The sequence below is a fragment of the Anas platyrhynchos genome, chromosome 3, assembly GCF_047663525.1.
Source record: "Anas platyrhynchos isolate ZD024472 breed Pekin duck chromosome 3, IASCAAS_PekinDuck_T2T, whole genome shotgun sequence".
Classification (NCBI taxonomy): Eukaryota; Metazoa; Chordata; class Aves; order Anseriformes; family Anatidae; genus Anas; species Anas platyrhynchos.
The window spans coordinates 34629881-34654065 of NC_092589.1; the positions used below are offsets into that span (position 1 = coordinate 34629881).

Sequence of the window (24185 nt, forward strand, 5' to 3'; positions counted from 1 at the left end):
CAAAAAAAAAAAAAAAAAAAAGTCCTCTGACAGGCTGGGCTCCCCCTCATTTGGCTGCGTGATAAGAATCAGTGAGGTCTGGGAGGTTATTTTCATGAAAACTTTTCAAGGAAACCTAGTGGTTTCTCTGTGATACCAAGAAAATTAGAAACCCACAAAGGCATGGATAATTAGCATGAGGGCTTCTTCCTTGCTTCAGGCTGTGCTGGCAGCAGTGAGGGTTGCATGGTTTCATAACCATGTGCAAGTTTATATAATATGTAGAGTTGGGTAAGGTCAAAGGAAGCAACCTGAATTGCCCTTTTTTTTTTCCCCACAGCCCTCATCTTCTGTGATTTGCAGGCATTCATCAATTTCTGACAAATGTGCCAGTTAGATATGCTATTGTAATTTAATAACTTAAAAAAAGGGCAGCTTTCTGGCTCTGAGCAATTCCTTGAATTTGTTCAAATCTCAACTGCCATACTATTAGTGGAGGTTGTATTTCAGAAAAATGCCCTATAATGCACTTTATAATCCAATGAGACTGTGTGATCTTGCAAGATCTGGTTTGCTTGCAAAACAATAAAGTACCATCCATCCAATGATGGTAACCACATCCTATATTAGGGTACAGCGATTGCCTATGTACTGTCAGTTTTTTTAATTTAAGCTACCACCAGTTTCAGTATAGTATTTCCCTTATGTGGGATAGAAATTAAGCATTTCAGAAAACTGAGTTTTTGCCTTACCCTCAAAATCCCATTGACAGTATGCTCTTGTCCTTAAATACCTAAATATCTTTAAATATGTGGTCAAGCTGTGGGGAATTAGGCTACAGAGTCTTAGATAAATTTCAGTAATGTACGGCTACACATCTCCATGGAAAATTCCTTCAGAATCTGTTAATTTCTTTACTTCAGTGTTTCTCCTTCATTTGTCCTACATCTGGGAACATGGGGATAAGGATGCTTTTGTTTTCCATTTTATTGTCTCTGTTTAGGCTGGTAGTCCCCACCTCCAAAGAGCTATCCCTGTGTGACTAAGCAATGTCTGGCAGAATGGGGAGCCATCTCTATGCTGCAAAAATGCTAGATACTGAAATAGAAATTAACAGCAAGCGCTCATCACTCTACTATGCAAACACAAGAGGTAACAATATTGCCACTTAAGCACGCCTAATCCCCAAAAGTGGGATTGTTCACATATTTTGCATGATCTGTGGAGAGGCCAGGTCTTAAAGACACTATGAATGCCACTGTGCTTTAAATTGTCTTGTTTCCAACATTAAGACTGAAATTAAATACAGCAAATTGTGAAGTCAGACACAAAACCAAAGCAATTAACAGGGATGTGTTTAACTTTCCATTTGTGCTGCCCCTATTTTTGATTAAGGCTTATCTACTGTTTGGTGTTAGTCATTTAGAAAAAAAAAGAAAAAAGAAAAAAAAAGTTATGGAACACATAGCACCACGTTCCAGTCAAATGCTTTAGCAAAGGCTGCTGTTATGAAAAGGATTTTCTAATAAGGGGAATAATGATCTTCAGATTCTGACCTCCTGGCACAGCAGTGAGATTTATCAGGAGGGGCATGTGACTAGTTAAGACACACAGCCCCAGCTTGAAGGAAACAGCTGCTCATTTCGTGCTTTAGCACTTGGCAGCTGGACAAGGAAGGGTGATGTTTGTGTTGAATACCTCTGCAGAACCAAGTACAGTAAGTGATTTTCCCTGTTTTTATTTTTTTTTTCTAAACTACCATTGCTTTCCTATTTTCATCCGAGACCTTTTGTAAAAACACTTAAGAGTGAGGCGTATTTTTGTCACCTCATTGATAAACAGTCATTCATGCTCTGAACGTCTATATTTTTCTGACCTATGATTAACAATAGCATTGTTTTTACTGTGCAGGAACAAGACAGGTGCTGTGTTTTGTCCTCATGCTAGCCGGGGAGGCAAAATAATGTTTGTTCACTCAGATGATGGTGTAAAGAGATTGTTTATGGCAAATGTATTTTCCTTTCTCGGTAGAGCGAGTTGATAGGTAATGATGCAAGTAGAAAATACAGCACTTTCAGTATTTAGCTAAAAAATGCTCATGTAAGGAACTGACAAAGGTATCCCACCAAAATAGTGTGATCAGTCTGAAGAAAGTTGCTTGTGACTGGTCAGGTTTTAAGGTTAAAAGAAGAGATTTTTTTGCAAAGAAGAAGGTAGAAACAGAGACATATAGGAGAAGAATGAAGATGCACTGATTAAGATATAATTGATTAATTCTGGATAATAATGCATAATTAGCTTGTAAAGATTAAAAAATCCTCCCTAAAAACAAGGAGTGAGTATCCTAAATATCTCCAGGTTTTTAATTCAATGTATTTTTAGACACTTGCATTTTTGATGTTCATGCTTCATGAATGATTGATTTCCCCATCCGATAATTCTTGACTGTTCCAGTCTGAAGTTTTGCTTAAAAACATAAGAATTAGAATATAAGATATACATAAATAAACTTTTGATCAAATATTTATGTAGAGATAAATTATCGTGTTTTATGTTTTGGAGGAAGATTTAGAAGGAATTGGAACAAATAAATGGGTAGTAGAGCTTGGTATGTGATGAGACTGAGGGATGCCAGGTGCTTTAGGAAAGGTTGAGAGCAGCAGAGGTGGCCATCAGTGGGATCCTGTTGAGGAAGGTACATCTCAAGTTAAAAGACCTAAATTTCAGAATGGGATCAAGAATAAACACTGGCAGGTTTAGTTTAGTGAATCGTGGTCCCTTCTTTAAAGATGGGCAGAATAATCCCGATTCAGACTTCTCACACAAAAGAGAAACTTCATTTATTTCTCCCTGAAGACTTTTATTTATCTTTTAAACCATAGTTTATGGCTCTGCCAGTTAACTGGAAATTTTATAGGAAAATGTCAATCAGTTTCAATTGTTCACAAAACCAGAAGTCTGCCTGGTTTCCTGCCTGTTCTAGTCTCTGAGGGTAGACTGCCTTTGAACCATGAGCTCAAGCACTGTCTGGCTGTGGTTACTTTGCAGCCTCTCCACACAAATGGCCTGCAAAGCCATCAATGTGGCAGCCCTACAGGGCCGCAAGATGCCTCCTGGCTTTGCACTCAGGAGCCTGTAGTCCCCTGGGAACCTCAACTTTGATGGGACCTTGTGGGCCTGTCCAAATCTCCATCCCACATGGGGCAGGGAGGATAACTGTTTCACTCTCCCTTTTTTCTTTGGACCCCAGAATGGCTCTTTCCTTCTTCGGGTTTGTAGGAGTCCATAATTTGAGGTATCACAAGTTCACAGTGTGCTCGTTTCCAGATGTTGTATTTTATGTCTGTGATGGACATTCTCTGTTGAGCAAGCTACCTAGTCAGATTAAAAGGTCTGTTGAAGGACCATGCTTTGAACCTAAGTTAAACCCCAAATCTACTAACCTGTTGTATATGTACCTCATGCAACTGATTTTGTTCTCAGGCATCCCTGGGAGGTGACAGCAGTATAAAGGGGAACTAGAGATGATTGGATAGTAAAAATTACATAACTGTAGTGCTGAACTCACCTTCAGTTAATATATGTATTGAAACATGCTATCAAAGCTGTCGCTGACTTGTCTCATAGAAATGTGGTGAGGAAAGCTCAGTTTTGTGCCCTTATACTGTTGGGTTTTAAGGTCAGTCACAATAAAGTAGAAAAGCTTGGATCTGCAAACTTTTAGATAAACAATGCAGTTGTATTTACAGCCTCCAGCTGTCATTACTATGTCTTATTTTGAATAAAATTCAAGGCTACTGACTAGACTTTTAAATCCTCTGTACACAAAGTAAAGAAAACATGAGTGACATTACAAGATTCTCAAGGCTGGGATTGTTTAAATCCTTATCATCAGCCCACTTTGTTAGGGATAGTTACTGTTAAACATAGACAGGGTACTTTGAGAAATTAGAATATCACAGTCTTCAAGCTTTCCTCCCTTTACGGCTTTTCTGATGATTCCAGCTGCAACCTCCATTCTTGGAGTACCAGTTTTAGGACGCCATTGGGGCACACACTGATTTTACACTTGAGCAGAAGACACAACCTCTGTACCACCACTATTTTGTGATTTAATATCCTGATCTCATGAAAACACGTGCTCAGCTTTTTGAATAAAACACCTTCCTGCCCCTCCGATTATGTTTGTGTAAGTTAAGGCAGTTCTGCATAGACATAATGAAATACATTAAATGAATTTCTGGATGCTTTGCTCTGGGACATGCTTGGCCTTTGCACCTCTCATTGACATAGATATACATGTATATCCAGAAATTCCAATACCTAACAGAAATCATTCATTCTGGAATTTCTTACATACATGGTAGAGGAGATTCAGTAACAGCCTAAACATTGCTGTCTCTCTGCAGAAGTTCATATCACTGAGAACCTCGTAAGGTTCCTGTTAAATTCTTTTCCTGTACTCCAAGGAAATAATTAGGGCAGTCTTACAATTCTCTGAATGGGCATATTTCTGCTCTACAAGAAAACATCTATCTGAAGAGTAACCACAGTTTTGCCAGCTCCTTTCTGTAGTTGAAAATGCCATTATACACAGGAGCCACTCCCAGGATGTTCTGAATAAAGAGAGGAAACTACTTATAAAAATACTGAAGGGGTACTTGTGTGGTTTTCTTTTTTGCTCAACTGTCTGGGCTTGGCTACATAACATTTGTATAGGCACTCTAAACATCTTCCACAGAATGTTTTCTGTTAACATATTTGTGTTATAATCACTTTTCATCGCTAAGTTTGATAGACATGTTTTCATGTTGGCTCCCTATTTTAATCCAAGAATGACAATGTCTAATACCCAAGAGTTAGAATAAAAAAGCTGATACAAATCCTCAGGTCTTCAGATTTTTGCTAATCAGTGCTCTTCTCTCTGGACTTTCTATTCAATGTGAGTAGTCAGTGTAGTAGTGCTTTTTCGTCGTTACATTTGCTTATAGGTATAACATGTCTAAAAGCCACCTGGTTATCAGATTAGAGGCACTGGGGCAGGGGATAATGTTTCTCTTTATTGAAGGTAAAAGAATGTCAGCTACAAGCTCTGACAATATCAACAGACTGACTTGGCGAGTCCAGTTCAGCTACAAAGACCAGTCCCCAAAAACATAGGTATTTGCAGAGCTGAACACATGAGCGTTCCCATCAGAAAGTTCAGCCTACAGCTAAGTGTGTGGGGGTCAGGATCAAAGAGTGGGCGTGTGGAAATACCCACACGACTGATGTTTACAGCTCAGCAGAAAATACAATCTCCCCCGAGAATTACTCTGGTTGTTTTGGTGGCCATCTGCCGTCTCACTTCTCTGAGTAGCCGCTCCCCTTGATGCTGTATCCTCTGACCACATTCAAATGGGTGAAGTGGTTTGACTCTCTCTACATTGTACTCTCGCACCTGTGATTTATGCATATTCTCTTTACTAACGATCTGGAATTTCTCAGGCTAGGGGAGACAGCTTCAGCACCTGAAGAGTAACACCAGACACAATAAACTTTGCAAAATTACTGGCACTTGAGCTATTCTTGTTCAGATACTTGGTATATTTAGTTCTTGTAAACAGAAAATAACCGTATCATCTTAAATTTTAACAGATTTAATATGAGTGATTCAGCAGTATGTCTGCTTTAGTCTACCACATAAGTCATACCAAGCTTAGTATACCGGTAGCTGATACATACTGATATGACCTGTTATGTAAAATATCACTGAATTCCCATATGCAACTCCTTCTGCTACTCTTAAAACTGCTTCTTCTTTCAACCCTCACTGTGGAAACAGACATTTCACACAGAATAGTAATGGGCTTGTGCAAGAGAATCTGGAGTGTGGGAACTGTGTGCAGGAACAGGATCTGCTCGGTGAAGAAGAATTTTCCATATACTTTTGAAGTACATTTTTCTCACTATGCCTGAAGAAGGTTGATAGTTTTTAATGTAGGTCTTAGAAGCAATCATTTAAGTAAATGACAGATGATATGGTCGATCAGACTGAACGTAATTTATAGTGGGTGTATTTGCATGCTTGCTAAACATTGGTGAAGCTGTCTTTAATAAATGGCCCCAGCTTACATATTTCCTTTGTCATGATGCTATATTCTTCTTTATATTTTTTAAAAAGACGTAACATTTCTACAGCATAAAGTCTGGTCTCACCAAATCAAATCTCCTTAATCTGACATCTGTCATCTTTTCCAACCTTGATGATTCTATGAAATACTGTTATCATAGACGGGCTTCTGTTCATAACCCACCATTCACTTAGGTCCACCCAAACCATAATCTTATTGCTGGTTCATATAACATGCATCAGGGAGTTCTGTTTGCTTTGCAGCAAACCAGTGTTTGAACCCAGAGCTCACTTGGAAACTTCTGGTTTTGCTAGTGGGAAGGAGAAAAAAAAGTTTATGCATATAATATTATGATGTCATTGTATGTCAGTTGGGTAAATTACATTAGAAAATCTTTGCTGGACTAGGGCTTGAGTCAATTTACCATCTGGCTATATACTGATTTTTGTTGTCCAAATCAGAATAGCCATGACATTCCAACTTTATCATACTGTTCATGAAACAGCTTCCTAAAAAGACTAATAATAATCTCCTCTGTTAAAGACGTCTTGCCTACTTTAGCTTGCTTACTCATGCTCTGCTTTACCAAACTCATGAACACATACTTCCTGGAACAGCTGCCACCCTTCCTAAAACTCTTGGTTTCCAGGCCCTGCCCTAATGACTGCCCGTATATTTTTATCTTAAGTAGGCATTGGGGCAGGAAGTAGAATTCACTTTTTTTTTTTTTTTTCTCTCCTAAAGTGAGTACTCTTCTCTTTAAATTATACAGTCATGCTCTTACTTGCTTTGTCTCTGAAGCCCAAAGAAACTTAATTATTTCATTTAATATGGAATTTTGTTGATTTTCTGGGGCTAGGAAACATACTCTGTAATCTCAGCCAAGACAGTGGTGGATCTTCAGTTCTTTCAACTAAATGAAATTATTGATCCTGTATTTCTCACACCTTTAAGGAGTGTTCAGAAGCTTTGGATAAAGAGCCTGAGCATTGCTGCTGCACCTTTTAGGATGGGAGTGACAAGCTAGTTATGACCAAAGGATGCTTAATACAGGAAAGGCAGAGGAGTATCTGGTGTACAGATTCCAAAAGGATTTAGGACTGACCTAAGTGGGGAGCTGCTTGGTGTTGATGACTCTGATATGCTTCCGGAAGCCTAGTGTTGAGCATTTGGGATCTTTAACAATGAAAATTCAGAAAGAGGCTAGGAGCCTGAGGTGCTTCACATGTTAGGAAATCACCTTCTGGGGTGAGGAGGCGAGAAGGGAGAGACCAGGCTAAGAATTGCAGCCCTGGAGTCAGGCCCTGGAGGTGAGAGGGAGACAGGATTTGTGCACTTAATCCTTTTTTTTAGATATAGTTCTCAGCTCAGGGTTTGGAACCAAAATAAGAGAGGTTTTCAGATTAACATCTAGTAAGGAAAGGCTCTTTTGCAGTTCACTTGATGTTTGTGTTTCAAAATCTGCTCCTTTTGGACTGTCTTCTCTGAAGTCTGTTGTAGTAGGCCATGGAGGGGGGATAGTTGTGTAACGGCAAGCCTGTGTTAAATATTTCTTTGTACAATAAATAGTTAACTACCAAGATATTCTTAGAAAACTACAGATCAAGGTTACTTATTTAATATATTACTTATTAAAACAGGATCTGTAAGATGCTTTTCCTCTTTTTTTTTTTTTTTTGAAACAGACATTCTTTTACTCTGCTCCTTCCTCTTTTTCTAATTTTCTTGCTGTTCTGTGTACTTTTATACATAGCGCCTTCTTCAGATGAGCTTGAATTGATGTTTCAGATCTTTTGATGAGAAATTTCTGTGTTGCCACTATTTTATGTTTTTTAAAAGAAGTCACTTAACTTGTTGGCTGCAAACTGTCTTATTGTTAGGAAGGTACGTGGTTATTAATAAAACTCCCTCTGTTCCAAAAGCTTGGATATAGCCATTAACCGTGGTGACGCTGTTCTCATATCCTGTGCCCTGTAGACCTCTTGTGTTATCATAAACAGTTTGAGAAGTTTGCTCCTTGTCTTCATAGGATCTAGGATCTTGCTAACCAATACGTGTTTCTTAGTCAACAGCTTAGTAAGGAGACAAGGTTTAGTCAGACGACAGTTGCTTTGTTACCTCTGAAAATAAGTTCAAAGTCTGATCAGACACACTAGAAAATGCAAATAGTCTCTCCTCTGCTTTTCTCTTTGAGAAGCTTACTATTTTAGAAACCTGTGAACTGATTTAAGAAACACTGTATGTCTGTGTTTAAAATAATCTCTCTGCATCACTAAGATATCAGAAGCCTACCACTGTTTACACTTCTTCTCAGGGGAAACTCATTGAAAATACCGAGATGTAAGGAACTGCTCATGTATTTCTGCTCATGGAATTTGGCAAAGAAAGATACTGGATCTCTCCTGACCTCCGGGCTGTGTTTTTATTCTACCAGCTTTTTGCATGCCTGCTTGCCTGTGAGCTCTGAGTCATCGGCAACTTCTGCAGATGCAAAACCACAGCACTGTGCAAGGCAAGTATCCCTGATTCATGTGAGTGTGCAGTAGTTGGCAATTTTCACGAGTTCCTAGGATGGAGCTGCAACTCCTTCTGCTGTCATGTGTGTCTGTTGCTGTCTTCTAGTGTACCATTTTAATTTGCATTCTCTCTCTAAAGAGCAATTGCTCTCAATTGAATGGGGTGCTGCCACCAGGAGTGAGAAGGGTTACTGATCATTAGCAACTGGTCCAGTCTTCTCGAGTTGTCTGGGACCTATTAGCACATCTGTGGAGAAATAGCAGTTACATGTGAACTGTTTTCTACATCATCAAAGGGGAAACGAAAGATCATTCCAGTAGAAATGCACCGTAACAGCCAAATGAGGAAAAGTAGCCAAAGTCCTCTCCTACCCCTCTGTCCTTTTAACTCTGTCTTGCTTCATCCCAGACATCCAGCTTCCCATTACCTAAGTCTCTGAAAGCCTCTTCCTGCCTTTATTGTTTTGCCAGTTTGCCAACTGCCTTCTATTTACTACACTGATAAGTACTTCCCAGGCCATAAACATGTGGTCGAGATATTTCTAAAGTTACCCCGTGTTTTGATTGATCTCACACTGGAATGGGTACAGGCTGTGAATTCATGGGGAGAGATGTAAGGTATGGGATAATGGGGCTGAAGAAGAAAATAAACATGTGCTTAACCACCCCTCTTCACAAAGCATTGCCCTTGCTTTTGTAAAGTAACTGGTTGTTCTTCAGCTGCGGAGATGCCAGAAACCAGAAAGCGTGAGAAATTAGATACAGTCATCGATGCTGGAAATGATGGCAGATAGGTGGTAGGTGCTGAAGTCTCTCTTCATTGGTATCTGTGACTGTGGGTATCTTTTCTTGATACAACATAGCTGCAGAGGTGGAGGAGGGAAGGGGCAATATGTTTTAACATATTTTGCATGACCAGAACAATTCTCACAAGTTTTAAGTGCTTGAGAAACTCCATACATGGCTGTAATTCTTGTGGCATCATAATAATGCATGGGCATTAATATATATACACAGTCTGCAATGCAGCTGTCAGTGTGGGCCTATTGTGCCAGGAGCACATCGTCTGCATCAGGAAATACCTGGAAGTTACAGAATTGTATGAAGGGAAAAAGCTTCTTCCAAGGGAAAATTGATTTGGAAGCCATGGGTTTATCAAACAAAAGCTTTGATAAGAAAATTATTGGCATATATTAGAAGTTAGAGGCTCTTATAATTCCCTTTGCCTTAAAATTGATTGAAAACTAGTGTGAAACTGGGAGTAGTGTTTACTCTTAAAGCTACCATAAGTCTTGAGAGATTTAACAGCTTCACAAAAGACACTGCTCCAGGACTATACTACTATACAAGAATTTTGGCTTAGTTAAAAATAAGAGAAAAAATAGCTTGTGAAGGAAAAAGGATATCTCCACACTGAGTATATCAGAAGACCTAGGCAAACAGGGCCTAGGATTTCTTAGTAATCCAATTAGTAAATGTCTGATTTTTTTAGCTTGGCTTTAAGAGAATACAGCTGGCAATAGTAAATGATAATAAAATATAAAAATACTTTGCTATAGATATACAGAAATGAATATACTGACTATTATTTGTCTTTCAGAACAGAAGAGTTATTTCCCCATGTGTGGTTTAAAATAGCTTTAAAAAAAGTTTTCTCTTGGGAAAAGCAAAACCAGTCTCATTAAAAGCATTAAGCAGTATAACCAGTCAAGAATACATCCTGATAAGGTGTTTTGTTTTTTTCTTCCCCCTGCTTGACTAGGTTAACAAACCAGATTTATTCGTTGAATACTGTAAAGAGCTATAAGGAAGTTTGTGAATAATAAAGGTAATTGCCAGGAGTTTCTCGTAAGGCTTACAAGCAGTAGCATAACTCACATGAAGTATTGATAGTGCATTGATTCATGTTCTGAAAAAAATAGGATATTAAAAAATTGGGAATTAGGATAAAGGAGTATATGAACTCTAGTTGCTATTAGCTGTTCTCTCTTGATGGGTTGTCCTGTGGTGGTGGAGATCTCTAACATGTCTGAAGGGCAAATATTCTCAGAAGGGCTGCTTCCTCTGATGTCATACATGCTAATCAAAGGTATTATATTTGTAATTTTATTTTTGCTTTACTGGGAACAACAAAACACTTTTTTATGACAAGTCTACAGAGAAGTGTGACTAGAAGTTTCCCTCTTTGTGAAGATGAACTAAAGTCCTCCTCTGGATCTTTCTTTGAACTTGATGCATTCCTGGGTAATTGTATTACTTTGACCCATGGAAAGTGGAAGTAAATAATTTAATCATACATTAAATAATTCAGGGATGTGTGTTCAGATTTTACTGCCGTTATTAGATGGACTTACAGTTACAGAGACAGATGCTAACACAATAAATTGAGGAAGCAAGTGTAGAAATGGATGGGAAAAAAGCTGAAGTAAGGTAGATAACTAGAAGTGATTATACTAGATATCATTGCATAACACTAACGTTACAATTGAGAATGAAAGCTTTGTTTTTCAGAAATCCATTTATCAAGTTATCTATTATTTTGTGGGGCTTATATATGAGGAGACTTGTTTTTGTTTGTTTGGTTTTTAATTGTCTCAGAAATCTTGGTTATATTTCACAGTAAGAGGCAGGAATGCTGAACAAAACACTGTTTAAGCAGCTCAAGCCTTAATCAAGTGACTTTCTGATTACTTAAAGTATTTGGTCGTGTGACCGTCCATTAGCATTCCTCATGATTTCTGTAAGCTTCTCTTTTGTGTTAGATCAGCATATGTTGTACCCCATAATCTAATTTATGAACTTCCACAAGGCATTATGTGAACTAATAGTTTGATAGTGCATATGAGCAGAGCTACATATCCCCTTTGTCTCTTAGCAATGGTCCTGTTCATTTAACTCCTGTTCCTATAACTCCTGTTCCCATAGAAGAGTGGATGTCTAGGCATCTAAATTGTTCACAACACCCATCTGTGTTAAGTGGGTGATATGTAATGACTTGAAGTAATTAGCCCAGTGGACTCTGCTCTCAAAGCTGAACACAATGAAATACATTTGGCAATTTGTAACTTCGATAGTTTTCTATTAGGGCCAGAAACGCTCATCCCTTAGAGGCTGTAGTGGATGTCAATGGCAAGGCTTGGCAGCAGAGGGGCTTCAGGTGAGGCCTCTGTGGGAGGAGGCCAGGGGATGCCCTGTGCCAGACACAGGTGCTCCAGCTGTCTTTGCAAGGAACCCACCACAGGCCACCACTGAGCCCATCAGCCAAGCTGGAAGTGCCTCTGTGAAAATGTCTGAGCAAGGGCTGAAAATGTTGAGGGGGAGATAACGTGGAGAGTACGAGGGATGGAGGGTGTGTGAAAAATAGAGGGAAGAGCAGAGGGAATAGGGTCAGAGGACTAGGAGCTGCTCTGTAGCACAGCAGGTACTTCCCAAAGGGACTGTGGCCCATGGATAAGCCAGTGATGGAACAGGTACTCCTCTGAAGGGACTGTAACCCGTAGAGGACCCATGCTGGAGCACAGGACAGTAATGAGAAGGAAGGAGCAGCAGAAAGAAACTGCTGTGTTTCCTCCTGACCCTGACCTCCCACAATGCTCATTGGCTCACTGAAGGGACTGTGTGTAATCTGCAGCAATAAAAAGGGAAACAGAGAGGTATCTGGAATGAAGCTGAGTCTGGGAGAGGAGGAGGATAGGATTTTTAATGCGTCTTCCATTTCCTAATACCCAAGTCACTAATTAAATATTTGTGTTAATTGGGAATAAATTAAGTTAAATTCTCCAAATTGAGTCTGTTTGCCGGTGACAGTAATTGGTGAGTGATTTCTCTTTATTTATTTCAATCCATGAGTTTTCTCACTCCTGTTCCTCCTATTTCACCCTGCAATGCATAGCAGGGGATGAGGGGTGGGTGAATGTCTGTGTGGGTGCTTGGCTGCTAGTGAGGGACAATCCACCTTAGAGGTTATAATGGTTTGAGGTAGATAAATGAAATTGAGTAGGTGATACTTCATCCCATTGAGTGTCTAGAGGTGTAGAGCCACTAACATCCCCTGTGCAGTGTCTGTTGTTAATACAAGGTTTGGCTTTAACCTCTCATCAGACGTATACACTTAGTCATCCCCCTGTCCGCTTCCCGAGAGAGGCATGGACATCCCACTCTGTTTAGTGCCTTCTGAAGTTCCACTTTGATCCAGGTGAAGGGTGAATTAAAGTAACAGGGTGTAGACATTTAACGAGGATCTCCCAGTTTATTGGATAACTGCTGTCTGAAGGTGTGTAGCAAAGGTGAGTGACTACTGGTGAGTGCCCAAGACTCATATTTAAATTGTATTCCTCCCCTGCCCCCAGCCAAGCCTCATATCCTGCATGCATGGAGCAGTGCAACAATCTTCCCCTTGTTCTGTGTTCCCATGCCAAATGACAAAGCGTCACTGGTAGGCCAGATGTGCCATCCTGCTGCCAGCTGCATATGATGCTTGAGGTCATGGACTGAGACAGAAGCAGTGGCATTAGGCTGCCTGACAGTTCCCTGTCACTGCTCTTTCCTGCCTAGCACATCTTCAGCATGTGTCAGCTGGAGAAACTTGACCAAGTAAATTACTTGCTCAGAGTTTTCTAGGGATGGATTTGTGTGTACTGTAACAAATAAACTGGTACAGATAACCTACAAGAAAATGTTAACTGCTTGTGGGGTGGTTAAACTTCAGGAACCATGCATTAGGCAACCTAGGGCCCGTATTGAGCCTAAACAGATGTCTGGATTGCACCTGTGTACACAAAGCTGCAGCTATTAAGTGTCCCATCTGGGATTCTTATTATGGTAATTACACTAATATGTGTAGAGACTAAGCGCAAGAAAGCACCTCATGGTGAGATCCTCTTCTGCATCTGTGGGACAGCAGATGAGGTCTGTCCCAAAGAGCTTGCTATGGACATGAACAACACAGGATAAAGCAGAAAGGTATAATAAGGAAACTTAGCCATAAACGTTCTCATGAGACTCTCAATTTTTTTCTCAGCTACTTTTTCTGTGTACTGCTACTGATTCAATTTCCCTGTTCAGCTGCTCACATTTAGCAGTTCTTGTCCAGCAGCCACATGGCAGAAACCATTTAATGCAAGCATTCATTGATGGGTTGTGTAGGCTTGGGGAAGGGGGAGAAGAGGAGAGTTCTGGTGTACTTAAACCCTCAAGAATGTCCTAATCTTGTAAAGAGTATGAGTCTCCTGCATGCAGGTCTCTGTAAAGTTTATGGATGAACTGAGACCCATAGAGGTGCCTCTGTGTCAAAGTTGAACTGTTCACATGTAGCTCTGTTTATTGTCCCTAAGTAGAAGAAAAATAGCCCACTTTTAATTAATGGCAGAAAATGCTACATCTACATTTGCTTTGTTTTGGCTAAAAAGCTGTTTTAATTCCACTTAGCTAAATAAATATTACCCTGTATGTCAAACGTAAGCCTATTTAAACCCAACTTACTGGTTTGCTCACACCTGTAACCAATACAACGTGTGTGAAAGCCATGTGAAAGTGCCCACACAGGGATATGGGCTGGCTTGACATTTTAATATGAAGTTTAACCCCTGTACCTTCTAGGTGTGGACCTCCCCTTAGTAGCCTCCGGCAGTAAAAGTGATGTCTTCTGCTTATACAAATAACAGTAGCCACCAGTTAAAACTTGACTGCATGCTGCCCACTGTGTTCTCACCATTGATGTTTTTACATGAGACCACAAGTTTACTGGCAGTGTACCCTATTTCTTTTACAAGATAATGCATTACATCTGACTGCATCTGTCTCCAGAGCTCACAACCTGCACACTCATTTTAAATACATCTCTCAGGACAGCCCACAAAGCCATCTTAAGACTTCCAAAATGTTGAACACAAAATGCAATTACACTGCATGGGAGTGCTAAGGAAAGATATCTGTTCAAAATAACTATCTATGTGTATGTTAAACATTTTTAAGTCTTTCTGTGTGTGGTGATTTCACCCTGATGGGCAGGGAAACTCCACCACAACTTATCTCTTACTCCCCCTCCTCAAAAGAACAGGAGAAAATATGATGAAAAAAGGCTCATGGGTTGAGATAAAGACAGGGCAATCACTCAGCAGTTACTGTCACAGGCAAAACAGACTCAGCATAAGGAAGACTAATGCAATTTATTGTCTGCTAATAACAGACTACAGCAGTGAGAACTAAAAGCAAACTAAAACCACCTCATCCCTCTCCACTGACTCTCTTCTACATCCTCCTCCTGAGCGGCACAGGAGAACAGGGGATGGGAGCGGTGGTCAGTCCCTGATGCTGCATCTCCACTGCTCCCTCACGGTCACTCTTCCCCTGCTCCACACGGGGTCTCTCCCAACGGATGCCATCCTTCCCAAACTGAGCCTGCGGGGGCTGCCCATAGGCAGCAGCTCTTCAGGAACTTATTCCACATGGCTCTGTACCACGGGGTCCATCCCCCAGGAGCAAGCTGCTCCAGCACGGGTCCCCCATGGGTGGCAGCTCCCCCCAGATCCCATGCTCCACCGGGGGCTCCTCTCCATGGGCTGCAGCATGGAGATCTGCTCCATGTGGGACCCATGGGCTGCAGGGGGACAGCCTGCTCCACCAGGGGCTTCTCCACAGGCCACAGGAGAACTGCTTCTCCATGCCTGGAGCACCTCTTGCCCTCCTTCTGCACTGACCTTGGGGTCTGCAGGGCTGATTCTATTACATTTATCACTCCTCTCTGCCAGCTGCTCTTGCACAACACTTTTACCTTTCTTCAACGTGCTTTCTCAGAGGTCCAACCAGCATCACTCCCTGGCTCGGCTCTGGCCAGTGGCAGGTCCATTTTGCAGCCATCTGGAGCTGGCTCTGATCTGACATGAGGCAGCTGCTGTGCTCTAATCACAGAGGCTATCCCCACAGCCCTGACACTACAAAACCTTTTGGTGTAAACCAAATACAACATGTAGAAAAGCTCTGCTATGATTTTCTTGTCTGTTTTTCGTTGTCATTGTTTTGTGTTTTGTTTTTTTTTTTTTCTCCCACTTATCTTGCATTGAACTGTTGACTATCAGGCTATCATTTATTTAATTTAAATAGGTGAAAAAAATAGCTGTGTTTTACATATCCATCTCTAGTTCTGGTGGAGTGGCTGGATACTGTTATGGCATGATATAGACGAGAGTTTTCTTGTTGCAATAGAACAGCAGTGCTTAATCACACAAATAATGGTGTAGTTTGTGGCTGTAGTTGTTGGAGACTGCAATCAAGAGATGTGATGTAACATTTTGGCTCAGCTGTGGATATGTGGCTTAGCCCCAGTCAGCCAGTTCTTCCTCCAGTGGAAACGTTACATCCTTCTTTTAGAAGCATAAAACCCATTAGTGGTCAGATAGGTTGTTTGCAGAGGGTGGTACTGTAGCATTAGGATCTAGGTATCTACTAGTTAAATAGCTGTCATAATTAAATAAAAAACAACACTGCAATTTTACACGGAGCATTACTTGTTGATTACTGTTTGGCTGCTTTAATACTGTTGCCAACAGAAGATAGGAATGATACTATCCTATGCTATATATTATAGGAGATGGGATGGTAATACTAGCAAAAATGAAAAAGAAAAAACACGTCCAGGGATGGGGCATCCACAGCTTCTCTGGGCAACCTGTTCCAGTGCCTCACTACCCTTACAGTGAAGAATTTCCTCCTAATGTCTAAATCTATCCTCTTTTAGTTTAAGACCATTCCCCCTTGTCCTATCAGTTCTTTAAATATAACATGGAAATTATTTCTGAAATCTAGTAAGGGAGTACTTTGTGCATCATTCAGGTAAATGGATATCTGCTAATTAAATGCATAGTATGGTCTGTATACATTCAGCCTTCTATGTGTGTTCAGCTACTGTAGAAAGATTTATTTTTAAAAGCTGTAGTAATCAATCTTCAGGTTCTTTGAAAAATTGCCTCTGAGTTTAGTGCTTGCTATGAACTTCATTAAATATTTTATGTGGTCTGTGCCAATTAAGAACATTAGCATAAGAAGATATCTACCATGAACCAGTAACCTTAGGAAAAACAAATTGTTATGCTTTGAACATGAAAGCAGGGTTATTAACAAGAAGTGACTTATCAAGTGTACATAAAATGACCCGAACAAAGTGTGCGTCATCGTACATGCATGCCCTCATTTGCCATCTGGTTTCTGTTTTATGACCCCTGCCATGGATTTATTTTGTGCTAGTGGACAAACAATTGAACAATTGGAAAACTCCTAAAAACACAAGCTGGAACGTAAGGATAGCTTACGGCAGTCTTTCATGTGGTCTGCGTTGTGTGCAGAAAAAAACACTTTACAGAGAAGATGAGTTGAACTGTAAACATTGCATCCTGATAATTCTTTCATATAGTCATATAGTTTTGATTTCTTTTACTTTCTTTATCCAGATTTTCCTTGAAGAAAGAAAGCTAAGAATGCAACCAACAATAAAGTGAAAAAGCTGTGCAGCTGAAGAAGCATTCTTCCACTTGGTGAAAATGTCTTTTATTTTTTGACAACGATTAAAGAACAATGGGGTCAAACACACTTGGGAAGGCTGCAACATTGGATGAACTTTTGAATGCTTGTATCGAAATGTTTGGTAGGAGTTTTCAATATTCTGCTTTGTTGTTCTTGAAATTCATCTTATAGCATAACCCCTGCAGTTCTCTGATTTAGCCAGTCTTTCCCTTGGCAAACAACATTTCTGTTCTGTAAAATTTTCCGTGTTTCATATTGTCCCAGAATCATGCAGGCCAGAATATGGATATGCATGTTTAAGCATATGCATACTGTGTTGCATTTTCTTCATACAGATAAAGCACAGCATTGGGTATAGTGGTTTTAAAAGTGATGACCTTGATCAGCACAAGCATTTAGTTGAATTGTTCAAGGAGTTATTTCTGGCATTGTCTTGAGTGGTTACACAGCTGCTTTTCTGACCAGTTGTTATTCTGAAAGGTTTTCCAAATCATCATGCAATAACTGGAAATAATATGACTTAAGGCTCATGTAATCTTTCTACTCTTATTAAAATGTGATATACCAGGTCTGAGGGAAAGAAGTGATGAAATGGACTTTGATCCACAGCGCCATTAATCATGACATATGTCACCCTGCAGCCAGATGAGTTCATGGATGTGCTTAAATGATTTGAAATGGGGCCTTAATTCACAAAGCTACATTTCAAGTCTCTTGAAATGCAGGACAGCTTTTGATTTGAATGAGGTATTTTTTCCCCTTGTGGAGAGAAACAAGCATAGGAAGGTGAGAAAGATTAAATAATGAAGGGCCAGATCTTGCTACTGAATGTAGTGCATCCCTGTATACCCATTTTTGTAGACCACCACCATACCTAGTGCCCTAGATAACTGAGAAGTAGCAGAGCCCATATACTTGATGTCTGTTGGAAGTCAAGCCTCTCTCCCTTGTATACACACTCTCTTGACAACTATAAATCTGTGTGTGGTTCCCATCTCATACGCACATATTGACTATTATCTGTTGAAAGAGACAGAAAATAGTTTAAGATTGTGGATGAGGAGCACTGATGGTCAGCCAGCCTGCCAGGAAGAAACTTCCTGTAGTCTCAGTGGCTATGTTGCAGAGACGCAAGGGTCTGTATGGCAGCTGGAGATAGGATCCAGCACCTCCAGACCTGAGGTGTTGCTTTGAAATTGAATTCCTTGAGGCAGATCCCCTTTTTAAACAGTCTAATATTTAATTGGACTGTTTAAAACTCCAATAAAACAAATACTTTTAAATACCCAGCACTACAATTTAGCAATATTTATCCCTAAAAAGCATTTGCGTGCCTTGCTTTTGTTTCCTATTTGGTAGATAACCACCTAACATTTTCACTTTTTATACCTTCTATCTCCACTTGAAGAATACCAGCTCCTCTCTGTTCATGACTAGTTAATCCACTTGTTGCTCTTTTGCAGATGACAAAGGAAATCAGTGCTCCAGCCATTTGCCAAGAACCTTTCTTCTAATGCACCGCTGGTACCTGCCTTCCACAGAGCTCGCTGGCAAGCTTCTGTCCACATATCCTTTCAGGAAGTCTTGCAAGTCAGCATTACAATGTTGAAAGCAGATTGCTTCTGTGACTGCATATAAAAAATGTCAGTTAATTACTGACAAACAGAGTTGGGTTTTGTTTTGTTTTGTTTTCACACTAGGAGGTGGAAATCTGGGAGCTTTCTTCTGATATTGGTTGTAGACTTTTTCCATAAGTACAAGTTTGCTGAGGCATGCTTTCTTCGAATAAATGGAGAAATGTTGCCAAGATAACTTTTCAAATATATGCTGGCAAGCATTGGACTAGTATGAACTACAGTGGTAGTTAAATGCCCACATGTCTTCAAAACTGGTCAGCAGAGTACTCAGAATAGTGTAATAGAGGCATTTTTGCTAGGGCAAAAGCCAAAATGGCAACCAATAAATGTTCTCTGTCCTAAGATGTTGTGAAAATGAATGAAATATCAGAGTATGCTGTAGTTACCTCTAGAAGTTTAATACCATTTCTTATTCAGCTAGTGTAGAGTCACAGACTGCTGTAGATAAAAACAACACTACCGAATCAAGGCACACAAAGGTTTCTTTAACTAGTCTACATATAGAGATGCCAGTGGGGAGAACTGCAATGAATTCAGATTAAAAATCTGCTATTTCATGAGGTAGGCATGCCTCTGGTTTTATGCTGCTGCAGATATTATTATTGTAATTTCTTTTTCTGAACTTTAAAACTAAACCATGGAAATATGCTTTTTCTTTCTTTTTCTTTTCTCTTTCTTTTCTTTTTCTCTTTTCTTTGTCATTGTGAAGAAAAAGAATGTTCTTTCTTCCTTCCTCTGGACTAAATTATATCACTGCCAAGGAAGGGGAGAAGAGTACTGAAAGCAGGACTGATGAAGCCTTTTTCCCTGCTCTCATAGACATCAGAGGAGTGACCTTGTTTGCAAGGCTATCATGGTAGAGCTGCCACTTAAATTCACATTTTCATTTCCCTGGAAAATCTTTTTCTGAGCACAGTGTCTCCCTCTAGACAAAGGATAATTGCAAGTGTCATCTGGGTGCCCTGGAAATGCGAGTCGGGGCACATGTGGGTGCCTTTTGTGTGTGTCACCCAATGCATCACTTTAATTTGGCATTTCAACAGAATGCTGCTGTGTTGTGCTCTGGTGAGTTAGCTGAAGGAAATTAGATGATAAAGTGCCTTTTGCGTGATGCCACCGATCCTTTCATTGGATCCTCTCCGCCCTAAAGCCTGTGGGTCTCAAATATACATAAGTTCTATTGATTAAAATGTGAGTATACCAGCACAGCCACTGAATATCACACCTAAATCCCTCAGTGTCTAAACCACTTTCTGTTGATTTCAGATACTGGATTTTGGAATTTCCTGCAGAATTTAACTTGGATCTTGGACTGATTCGCTTGACTGAAGAATTCCGAGAGTTAGCCAGCCAGCTCGGCTACGAGGATCACATCCATCTCATTGATATCTCCAGCATGTAAGGATGTCATGAGCTTCACCATCTTTCCCTCTATTCTCTGTAACAGCAGAATTCCAATTTTGTGCAAAACACAACAATATTAAGGGCCATCCTGCTCTTGAGAGAGTAAATAATCATTTACAAACACCCTCTCATCTTCTAAATTTGAAGCAATCGAAATTCTAGTTGTAGTGTCACAGTAAATAGAAGACTTATTTATACATATGTATTTAATATAAAAGATAAAGAAATCATTTTTCTGACTGTTGAAAAAGCTAATGCTAATTAAATTACTTTTTTTCTTGTAACTTTTCATACAGAATGACAAGCAATGCAGAGACCGGCACATTATGTAAATTTTATATTTTCCTATGGAAGCATTTTTATTCTTGCATCTGAAACCTGTTTAATTTTGCTGGTGCCTTTCTGTGTTCTTTTTTCTATGATTTAACTGGATAATATTTAGTATCAACATGTGTGATTTTCTTGCATCAGAGTGATTACACTACTATTTCCATGACTTCCCAAAAGTTACCTTTTAAACATAGCCAGGCAGGTTTCCGTATCTCATGTGATATTGCAGATTTTCTTCTAAAATGTGACATATTCAGAATGATTTTTTTTCTTTATAAAAAAAAAAAAAAAAGTCATAGTAATCTGGAAGGACAACTAATTTCAGTGAGGGTTGCAAGATTTTCTGCAAGAACAATGCCAGTGAAATCACATAAATGCAGGTTCCTAGATCTTCATTTTAAAATATTGATTTAGCAACCACTTTCCACTCTGTGAAGTGCCTTTACTGTATGTGGGTAGGAATTATTCCATTGCTCACAAGTAAATGATTAACCTTTTGATACACAAACTCCATACTGTTTTGGTAGCTGTTTGACTGATGGTATTTCTGCTGTTGTATTGTTTCATGGACTTGTGGTTTTACACAGTAAAAATTAATCTTTGATGTTATTCACGTCTTCTTTTTCTTAATCACAGTTTTGTGTTATTTATTTTTATTCTGGTCTCAAGGCACTTTTGAATTACAGCTTCCTGTATCATAGAGAAGAATACGTTGTCCTTTTGTTTCTATAGAAGCCTTCTATCATTTATCATGTGCAGTAGCACCTCTGAGTGTTACTGAGTGCCCTGAGTTCCTTACCCCTTATTGCACACCTGAACGTATCTTACTCCGAGTGTTTATTATGTGCTGGATGTCATAGCTCAGAAAAATCATGATCTGTCTCTTGAAAATTTTATGCAAACTATAGGCTACACTCACTTGTACCCAAAGAGAAATGAGAAGTGTGCTTATTTTTCTGTTGCAGTCCTTCCTATGACTGGATGAGAAGAGTTACACAGAGGAAGAAGATTTCCAAGAAAGGAAAAGCCTGCCTGCTGTTTGATCATCTGGAGCCCATTGAGCTGGCTGAACATCTCACTTTTCTGGAGCATAAATCTTTTAGGAGAATTTCTGTAAGAAGCCCACAACTTTGTCACTTGCAATTAGGAGCATGTCCTTTAAGAGCGTGTTCATATGGTTTAACAGAACATTTTTACATTTCAGTGTCGTTAATCTTTATAATCCTTCATATGATGTACATAGCCATGGCTGCAGCAGCACTTCCTTAATCTTTTTCATGACCAATGATTTTAGTGACAGAATTCAATTTTGTGGAGAAATTCTGGGTGAAAATTGCTGCTAAAAGCTACTGCAGCCATGTGTCACAGTAGTTGACTAAGCTAATGTTACTGCTCAAAATATTCAGGTGCGTTTTTGTTTTTTTTCCTCAGCAGAAAACAGTTAATTCCTTTTCATGAAAAAGTGGAATCTTTGCACTTCATAATTTTTGAAGAGACTGAAATACCTATATAGCACTTCTCTAGACTACCTTCACTCCCAACTGCTTCAGAAACTGTCCTTTCATTTTTCAGCTTAGCATCAGAGGATAATTCAAGTTGGAAAGATCTCAGGAGGCCTCTAACCCAATCCCATACCCAAAGCAGAGTCAGCTCTGAGTTCAGTCCATGTTCCTCAGGCCCTTATTGAATTGGGTCTTGAAAGACTGTACAACTTCCCTTTCTTCCTGCTCTTAGGGCTCGGGTGATCCCCTGTCCTCCCACACTCTCTATTTCCTCATCAATATATTTCCATGTCTGCTGTTGCATCAGCCTGATGCTCCTGACATTCAAAGACTGCCTGATCACACACCTAATGAAGTGTGCTTGTTACAGAATAGAGCATGGAATTAATAAATGTGTGTATTACCTCAATATAAATAATGTAGACAGCATTCAGATACATTTAAGATATCTGTGCTGGGCTCTTTTCTGTGGCCTTTCATTTTCTAGATGATCTCTGTCTTGCATGGCTTGATAAAAATGGTTGTTTGCAACTAGAACAAATCTAGAAGACCTCCGTGGTTCCAGTTTTGGAGAAGATAGATATTGGTACTGAGGAAAATTCAGATACAATTGCTGCGCGTCCACACAGGATTGTACATAAGGAAGAGGCAAAAATTGATAAAGATGAAAGTAGCGGCTAAAGCAAAACAAATGAGTAAACCAAATGCCAACAGAAATGCTGATTTCTGCTTGAAAATGTCTATCTGAAAAGGGCACATGATGCTACTGTATCTGGTGGCAAATGGAAGCAAGCCAAAGCTCTCAAGATGATAAGTTGTCTTCTGCAAAAATATGAGATTTTTAAAAAGAGTTTTCATGAAATAAATCAAAATCCAGAGCTAAGAAAAGTATGGTTTTTGTTTATTTGTTAGTTTCAATAGAGGAAGGAAAAAGAGATCAAGGAGGAGTTAAGACCAGTCTAAATAGAATGTCTCTTTTGACATCCTTTAATAATGTTCAAAGGTTTATTACTTGAGACTTCAAATCATAGGAAAACACCCTATAGTGATCTGTGAAAAGCTAACCTCAAAGGTAAAGGGACAAGAACAAAAGGATTGGATTTCTAAATACATTTAAGATATATTTGAATTCAGGTGGGAATTCCAGAAAGATGACTCAGACCTGCAATAATTGTTTTTTCTTGTTGATTTTTTTTTAATTGTGAATTCATTTTTCTGCTTGAATTTTGCTAGCTCAGATGTTTCTCTGCAACCAGTTAGAGTTAACTAATCTTATACTACCCTGTAATTTGAAGAAGTAGTTTGAAGTTGTGTTGCCTGTTTGCTTGAGACAAGTAAAAAAAAAAAATGTTGTAAAAATGGTGCATTTCCAGGAAATAAAGTAAGGGCAGACATCAGAATACAGAGTCTGAAAAACAAGCCCAGTATCTTTGACCCAATTTGCAGAGGAACTGAGAGCTGCTGCAGAGAAACAACTAGCATTTATGTGGAAGTGTCAATGAGTCCAGGTGACCTGGAATCTGCTTAGAAATGTAACAGTGCCACTTATTTTTGCAGGGTAGACTAAAGTGTTTTCCAAAAGTTATGTAATTGTAGACGATGATTAGTCTGAATCTTGTCTTTGAGCTTACCTATGAAAAATAAATAAATAAATGGACAGGGGAAGAGAGAAAGGAGAGTGGTAACTATAACAGAATAGGTAGAGCAGAAGTTATACATTAAGTAATAAAAATAAGACCAAAAAATACTTTTAAGAAAGCACTGGTGTGCATCAGGGTCTACTGATCCTGAATCTCAGTTTCTTTCTAAATAAGTGGAGCTTTGAAGGGGAAAAAAGAATTAGAGTTTCATTTTGATTCTTAAGTTGTCCATCATTTTACTGAAAATGCCTTTCTTCTGTTAGTTCACAGACTACCAAAGCTATGTGATCCATGGCTGCTTGGAGAACAATCCTACTTTGGAGAGGTCTATCGCTTTATTTAACGGTATCTCCAAATGGGTCCAGCTCATGGTTCTCAGCAAGCCAACACCACAGCAAAGGGCAGAAGTAATCACAAAGTTCATCAATGTTGCACAGGTGAGTCTTGTATATTAGTCTTCTTTTTTTTCTACATCCCTTGGTTTAGTCTGATTTATCCATGGTAGGATGTCTCCTTTAGCTTGTCTTGTGTGATATGGGATAGCTGC

At 39.5% G+C, this 24185-nt stretch overlaps 1 protein-coding gene across 13 annotated transcripts in view; it reads left to right on the forward strand.

Moving 5' to 3' along the window:
* Positions 1-24185, forward strand: part of RASGRP3 (RAS guanyl releasing protein 3) — a 53966-nt gene that overhangs the window by 8238 nt on the left and 21543 nt on the right. For 4 of the 13 annotated variants that reach the window (XM_072035672.1, XM_072035682.1, XM_072035683.1 and 1 more), the window contains exons 1-8: positions 1555-1696; positions 8407-8604; positions 17053-17246; positions 18589-18689; positions 19259-19323; positions 20029-20160; positions 21462-21609; positions 23902-24075. In XM_072035672.1, the coding sequence (XP_071891773.1) occupies positions 17177-17246; positions 18589-18689; positions 19259-19323; positions 20029-20160; positions 21462-21609; positions 23902-24075 (690 nt within the window). In that variant the 5' untranslated portion in view covers positions 1555-1696; positions 8407-8604; positions 17053-17176. Of the gene's footprint in view, positions 1-1550; positions 1697-8406; positions 8605-17052; positions 17247-18588; positions 18690-19254; positions 19324-20028; positions 20161-21461; positions 21610-23901; positions 24076-24185 lie in introns of those variants that run through there. The other 9 variants (XM_072035674.1, XM_072035673.1, XM_072035676.1 and 6 more) reach the window with 6 other exon arrangements.